A 6,785-nucleotide genomic window follows, 5' to 3' on the forward strand; every position below is an offset into this window, starting at 1 on the left:
ACGCTAATGACAGGGGAGGAAGGGTGTATTTACAGGGGCACGGCCCAGCGCGCCGCGGCGGCACCGAAACCGCCGGTGCTGCTTGGCTTTGCTGCGCCTAAGTCTTTCTTTTCTCTCTTTTCTCCCCAAAAAAGAAAACCTCTCCTCTGCACCCCCCCTCCCCCCCCACTTCCCCCTCCCCAAAGCCGCTTTGCTTTAGCAGAGGAGGAGGAGGAGGAGGAGGAGGAGGAGGCCGGGCAGGAGCGCGGTGGGGGCGGTGGGGCGGGCGGCAGAGCTGCAGTGCGCGCGGTTGGGGCCGATGCAGGCGGCGTAGGCCATGGCGTGGGGGATGTAGTTCTGCTCGTGCACGCCGTGCAGGAGGTGCGCCATGGGGCCGCGGGCGAACACCGCCACGTCCTCGCCGCCGTGAGTCTCCTGCCGCAGCGGGACGGCCGCCTGCGCCTGGTAGTTGGCGTGAGCTGGGGGGGCGAGGGGGGGTTGAACAAAAAACGGCAAAACCCACCCGTCAGCACACGGCCGTCGGTGCAGTTGTGCTGCCGTGGGTCTCAGCCCCATCGCACGCACCAAAATCCACGGCGGAGACGTTCTCGCGCTCGCCCCCCACGATCTTGTAGCCGGGGCCGTTGCCGTATAGGATGGAGGTGAAGGGTTTGCGGTCCACGTCGCTCTGCATCGGGGCCAGCCCTGGCGGCACGCGTGTGTCGGTGACACCCCCACCCTGGGATGGGGGGCTCGGGGGGGACAGGGTGCTCACCGAAGATGGGGTTCCCGCGCGGGGTGTAACCGCCGAAGGTGAAGACGTGCGAGTGGTCGGCGGTGACGACGCTGAGCGTGTCATGGGGGGAGGTGAGGTGCCCTGCCAGCCCCACGGCGCGGTCCAGCTCCACCGCCTCATGCAGCGCCTGCTTGGCCTTCCCCTCGTGGTGCCCGTGGTCGATGCGGCCGCCTGCAGACGCCCCATAGCGCTGTGCCCCGTGGTGCTGCTCCGCTGCAGCCCCTCGCCCAGCCCTGCACCCTCCAACCCCTCTTCCCCTCATCACTCTCTTCACATCCCCCTTGCATCCCACTTTCATGACCCGACAACTGACTCCTTCCCCCTTCCCACCCTCCTTTTGCACCCCATCGCTTCCTCATCTCCCTCTGCACCCCCCATGCACCCCCGGCCCCCCACCTTCCACCAGCAGGAAGAAGCCCCGCGGGTTTTTCTGCAGCATCCTTATGGCCACGGCCACCATCTCACTGAGCGACGGGTCGGTCTCGTTGTTCCTGTCCAGCTCGTACACCATGTCCCCCGGCTCAAAGAGACCTGGGGACAGCGATGCTGGAGGCGGGGGGGGGGGGGGCCACAGAGCCCAGAGCCACTTTTGTGCTGGCTCAGGCTCTTCACCCCACACCGGATCCCATTCCCAGGCTGATTAGATAATAGGGATGGGGATGCTCCCGGCCCTTCCTTCCTCCTGCCCGGTCAGAGGCAGGGAATGGCAGCGGGTTGGGGTGAGGGGAAGGGGCAGGGGTTGGGGTTGGGTTTGGGTTTGGGTTAGGGATAGTGGTAGGGTTATGGTTGGGTAGGAGTAGGGTTAGGGGGTAGGGGCAGGATTTGAGTTTGGATTTGGGTTAGGGTTATGGTTAGGGTGAGGGGTAGGCACAGGGTTAGTTATGGTTAGGGTTAGGGATAGGGGCTGGGACAGGGGTAGGGGCTGGGGAAGGGTTTGAGTTTGAGTTTGGATTAGGGTTAGGGCTAGGGTTACGGTTAGGATTAGGGCAAGGGGAAGGGGTAGGATGAGGTGGAGCAAAAAAGATTGCACCCCCAACAAGGTGAAGATTGAATCCCTAGGGGGGTGGAAGTTGTGTCCCACATCTGAGGGGTCACCGTGCCCTGGGGGTGTCCCCATGTCCACGGGACACCAGGGCCACTCACCCAGCAGGAAGTCAACGCGGCTGAGGTTCAGCGCCAGCAGCTCCCTCCGGTGCCACACGTACTTGGCGACCTGTTGGGGCCACGTGGGGTCACCTCCCCGTGGGGACAGCCCCCCACCCCCGACATGGGGCCGCTGGGTGCCCCATCCCACACCTTCCCCGCGGGCTTGGCGTCGCGCCACGCCTGCACCAGGTCCCTGCGGTCCAGGCGAGTGCCGCGGTGCCGCTCCTCCTGCGGGTACTCCACATCGCTGACATTCTTGGGGAACATGTACTTGCGCCCACCCCCCAGGATCACCTGTAGGGAAAATCCCGGGCGTAGAAATGCATTTTAATATTATTATTTTCTGCTATAAGAAAAGAGGAGAGAGGCAGACCCCGAAGTCGCTCCAAGGGATGCGGTGCCCAGGAAAGCCCTGACACAACCACCCCGAGGGATTTCTGGCTAGAAATAACTCTCTGCCTCTTAATCTCTCCCTATTAATTACCCCAAGGACAGAAATAGCCATTTCCAGCAGCGGCGCTGGGCAGGGATGCTCCTGAAGGGTCCCCATGTGACCCCGCTGGAGCAGACCCCATCCCGCAGCCCAGCTGTTTGCTTTGGAGCACCCGATGTTTGCCCTCCAGTATTTATAACCGGGCTGAGATTTATTTCTTTTTTCATTTCTCACTCCCCCCCCCGCTTCCCCATTCAGAAGGTGAATTATAAAGCAGCAAAACAACACCACCAAAATTATTAAGGGAAGAAGAGGGAGAAAGGGAAAAACAAAAAAATCTCTTCCCCGCTATATAATTATTTCCAGCCTGGGACAGAGTTAAAATTATATTAAAGGGAAAAAAAAAGAAAAAAACATAGAAGAAGAGGCTATTAACCAGCTAAATAACAGGCTGGGATGTTTTGCTTTGGGGCTATTTTGAAGTACAGAAGCGTATTTATTTACAGGGCTGAATTTCTGCACAAATCCACAACGAGGGGCAGAACTGAGGGGAAAACGCAGCTTTTTGGGCACGGAAAGCGTGAGAAAGGGGTTAGTGTCTTGCTGTGAGAGTGGGGTGGCTGCTGTGGCCGTGCTGCCCTGCACCCATGGGTGGTCCCAGCCCAACAGCTACGGACAGCACCAACTCTGCACCCGTCAGTGCTGCTGGCCCCATATCTATCTGCAGCCCTTGTCCTGCGCCCTTTGGAGATCCCAGCCCCATACCCATCAGCGGTCCCAGCCCAACACCTATGGAAGATCCCAGCCCTACATCTTATGGGGTCCCAACTCTGCACCCTTTGGTTGTCCCAGCCCAACATCTTCTAGATCCCAGCCCTTCATCTATGGGTAGTCCCAGACATTGTCTCCTGGAGCCCCAGCCCTAAAGCCATCAGTGATCCCAGCCCCAACACCAGTTGAGGATCCCAGCCCTACATCTTCTTGGGGTCCCAACTCTGCACCATTTGGTGGTCCCAGCCCTGTATACACCAGGTCTCAGCTCTTCCCCTATGAGTGGTCCCAGCACAACATTCCCTGGAGGTCCCGACTCTTCACCCATGGGGGGTGGCAGCCCAACATCTCCTGGAGCCCCAGCTCTGCAGCCATTGGTGGCTCCAATCCCAAACCTATAGAGGATCCCAGCCCTACATCTTCTTGGGGTCCCAACTCTGCAGCCATCAGTGGTCTCAATCCAACACCTACAGATTATCCCAGGCCAACATCTCCTGGAGCCCCAGCTCTGCAGCCATTGGTGGCTCCAATCCCAAACCTATAGAGGATCCCAGCCCTACATCTTCTTGGGGTCCCAACTCTGCACCATTTGGTGGTCCCAGCCCTGTATACACCAGGTCTCAGCTCTTCCCCTATGAGTGGTCCCAGCACAACATTCCCTGGAGGTCCCGACTCTTCACCCATGGGGGGTGGCAGCCCAACATCTCCTGGAGCCCCAGCTCTGCAGCCATTGGTGGCTCCAATCCCAAACCTATAGAGGATCCCAGCCCTACGTCTTCTTCTTGAGGTCCCAAGTCTTATCCATCAGTGGTCCCAGTGCAGTATCTACTAGATCCCAGCCCTTCACCCATGAGTAGTCCCAGCCACCATCTCCTGGAGCCCCAACCCTAAACCCATTAGTGATCCCATCACCAATACCTATTGAGGATCTCAGCCCTACATCTTCCTGGGGTCCCAACTCTGCACCCTTTAGTGGCACCAGCCCAACATCCACCCCCTTTGTGGACTCTTGATGTGTGTGTGCTGCACCCCCTCACTGCATTTTGCTGTTTTTAGCCCTTTTTCACCTCATTTTTAGGGAACCAGAGAAAAGCCCCCAATCTTTGCACTGCCACGAGCATCCCCTGCAGGGACAGACTGAAAGAAGGGGTGGGGGCTTGTGACTTAACAACAAAAGGAGCCTTTTCTCCAGCAAAACAGCCCCAGGAGGAGAGGAGGGGTCCTGGCCCCCCTGTTCCCGTGGGTGAGCCCTGGCACAGCACTGGGTACAGGACACCAGCCAGTGCCGCTCGCCGCCCATGACCTAATTTCAGCTCCGCTCGATGCCGCCTGCCCGCCAGTGACCTTGCAGTGCCCGCCTCCGGGCTCACCTTGGCCAGGGCGACATAGGGGAACTTGTCCATCTCCAACAGGCTCTCCTCGCCCTTGCGGTGCTGCAGCTGGCCCTTGAGGATGCGCGCGGCTGTCACGGTGGAGACGCCCATACCTGCAGGTGGGCCAGGATGGGATGGCGCGGAGTGCAGGGTTGCAGCACCCCACTCACTGCAGCACCCCATGCACTGCAGCACTCAGTGCAGTGCAAAGCCCACTCGCTGCATCCTGGGCAGGGTTCCTCCTCACCGTCGCCCAGGAAGAGGATGAGGTTCTTGGCCACGTTCTGGTTGAGGTGCTGCAGCCGCAGTGCGTTCCGCAGCGTCTCCTGCGCCTGCTGCCGCCAGTACTCAGGGTCCTTCTCCCTCTCTGTGGGGTGCGGGGCGCTTGGTGAGCTGTGCAGCCCTGAAGGGCACCCCACTGGGGTGCAGCCCTAATGAGCCACCTACCGGGGACCAGCGATGCCGAGCAGAGTTGGGCCAGGAGGGTGAGGAGGAAAGCCTTCATCGTGCCCTTTTGGTGCTCCTCTTGAGGAATGGGCAGGAGAAAGCTGCGGGGCAGCACCCGCTGTGCCTCAGTTTCCCCACCCAGACCTTTGCCCCAGGGTTCAGCCAAGCGAGGACAAAGGGGGATGTCTCCTCCCCGTGCAGTCACGCCATGACCCCAGCGGGCCATGGGGCAGCACCGTGCTGCTGCCACCAACCGCGCTGGGGAACGGGGGCACGGCCCCCCTGCCCACACCCCATCACACATTGGGGTCCCTATTGTGCGGCTGTGTCCCCACTTTGTGTTCCTGTCCCCATCACACATCCCTGTCCCACTGCATGCGTGTGTGTTCGTAGCAACTTGGAGTCCCCACCACATGTCCTGGTCCCCATCGCACATCTGGGTCCCCCTTCACATGCGTGTGTACCCATGCTCCCATGGCATGCCTGTGTCCCCACCACGACCGTGTTCCCACCGTGTCCCTTTTTGACAATCTGTGTTCCTAGACATGGCCCCGTGGCATGCCTGTGTCCCCCCACTGTGTCTATGTCCCCATTGTGTCTATGTCCCCATTGTGTCTATGTCCCCATCTCACAACCATGTCCCAGTCCCATGGTCATGTCTCCACGGCACATCTGCATCCCCACTGCACACCTCTGTCCCCACTGCATGCCCACGTCCTCACTGCACATCCACGTCCCTGCTGCCCCTCTGTGACCCCACTGCAGAAGTCCCCCTGCACACCCATGTCCCCGCTGCCTGCCCGTGATCCCGTTCCACATCTGCACCCGTGTCCCCATCACCGGTCCCGTGTCCCCGTGTCCCCGCTGTCCCCGCCATATCCCCGCGTCCCCACCGCACATCTATGTCCCATGGCAGGGCCGTGTCCCCACGCCCCCCCCCCCCCAAGGGGTCCCTGTGCGGGGGTCCCTTACCCACACGGGGACACAAAGTTGGGCGCAATCTCGGGTCCCTCCCGGGCGCGGAGCGGAGGAGGCGGGGGGTGCAGCGGCCTTAAATCCCCCCGGCCCCGGCTCCGGCCCTCGCCTCCTCCTCCTCCTCCCCTTCCTCCACCCGCTGCCGGCACGGGGGGGTGGGAGGCAGCAAACTGGGCTTACTGGTGCCCTCTGCCGGGTCTTACTGGGAGGACTGGGAGCACTGGGGGGGCTCGGAGGGACCGGCTGGGTTGGGGGTGTGGAGTCTCTGGGGTCTCCTTTGTGGTCGCGCTCGGCCCCGCTCCCCTACAGCCCCTTTAGGGCAGCCCTCGGGTGAACTCGAGTGGACCACGTGGGAGTGATGGTGGGGTTGGGTGATAGGGTCGGGGTGGTGGGGTCGGAGCGATAGGGGCGGGGCGGTGGGGGTCGGGGTGATGGAATCGGGGGTCGAGTGGTGAGGATCGGAGCGATGGGGTCGGGTGGTGGGGGTCAGAGCGATGGGGTCGGGGTGATTGGGACGGGGGCACCGCGTGGAGCGGTGGTGCTCCCAGGAGGGGGCGGCCTCAGCCCAAAAATCCGCTCCGAAGGCTGCAGGGAGCCCCGACCCTACGGGGGTGCAGCCCCGGAGGCTGCACACGTGCGTGCACGCGAAATCGCACCCCGGCATCCTTGCACGTGCTTGCACCGCGGTGGGCTTGCACCCTGGCACGCTCGCTTCCCCCTCGTGCAATGGCGGCATCTCTGTGCAACGATGTGTGTCCCCTCCCTTACACAACTGCACGGCCACGTGCTCGCAGCATTGCACTTTCAGCGTTCCAAACTCGCAGCACTGTACACGTGAACTCGAACCCCGTCCTCACCCCCCCCG

At 61.5% G+C, this 6,785-nt stretch overlaps 1 protein-coding gene across 1 annotated transcript; it reads right to left on the minus strand.

The window, feature by feature from the left end:
- ALPL (alkaline phosphatase, liver/bone/kidney) lies at positions 173-6,314 on the minus strand. The gene is made up of 10 exons (XM_021374659.1): positions 5,918-6,314; positions 4,946-5,046; positions 4,746-4,865; positions 4,183-4,611; positions 2,072-2,238; positions 1,919-1,988; positions 1,172-1,306; positions 755-946; positions 565-684; positions 173-458 (listed from the first exon to the last, which is right to left on the minus strand). The coding sequence occupies exons 2-10, from the start codon at positions 5,001-5,003 to the stop codon at positions 196-198; spliced, it is 1,554 nt and encodes a 517-aa protein (XP_021230334.1). The 5' UTR covers positions 5,004-5,046; positions 5,918-6,314; the 3' UTR covers positions 173-195.

The sequence above is a fragment of the Numida meleagris genome, chromosome 20 (genome assembly GCF_002078875.1).
Source record: "Numida meleagris isolate 19003 breed g44 Domestic line chromosome 20, NumMel1.0, whole genome shotgun sequence".
Classification (NCBI taxonomy): domain Eukaryota; kingdom Metazoa; phylum Chordata; class Aves; order Galliformes; family Numididae; genus Numida; species Numida meleagris.

Bases quoted from the DNA above. Each gene is read 5' to 3' on its own strand.
- ALPL (XM_021374659.1), bottom strand. From the start codon at position 5,003: ATGAAGGCTTTCCTCCTCACCCTCCTGGCCCAACTCTGCTCGGCATCG. The intron at 1,989-2,071 runs GTGTGGGATGGG...TGGCCCCAACAG, and splicing joins ACGCCAAGCCCGCGGGGAAG to GTCGCCAAGTACGTGTGGCA. The intron at 947-1,171 runs GTGGGGGGCCGG...GGGCGTCTGCAG, and splicing joins CTTCTTCCTGCTGGTGGAAG to GCGGCCGCATCGACCACGGG.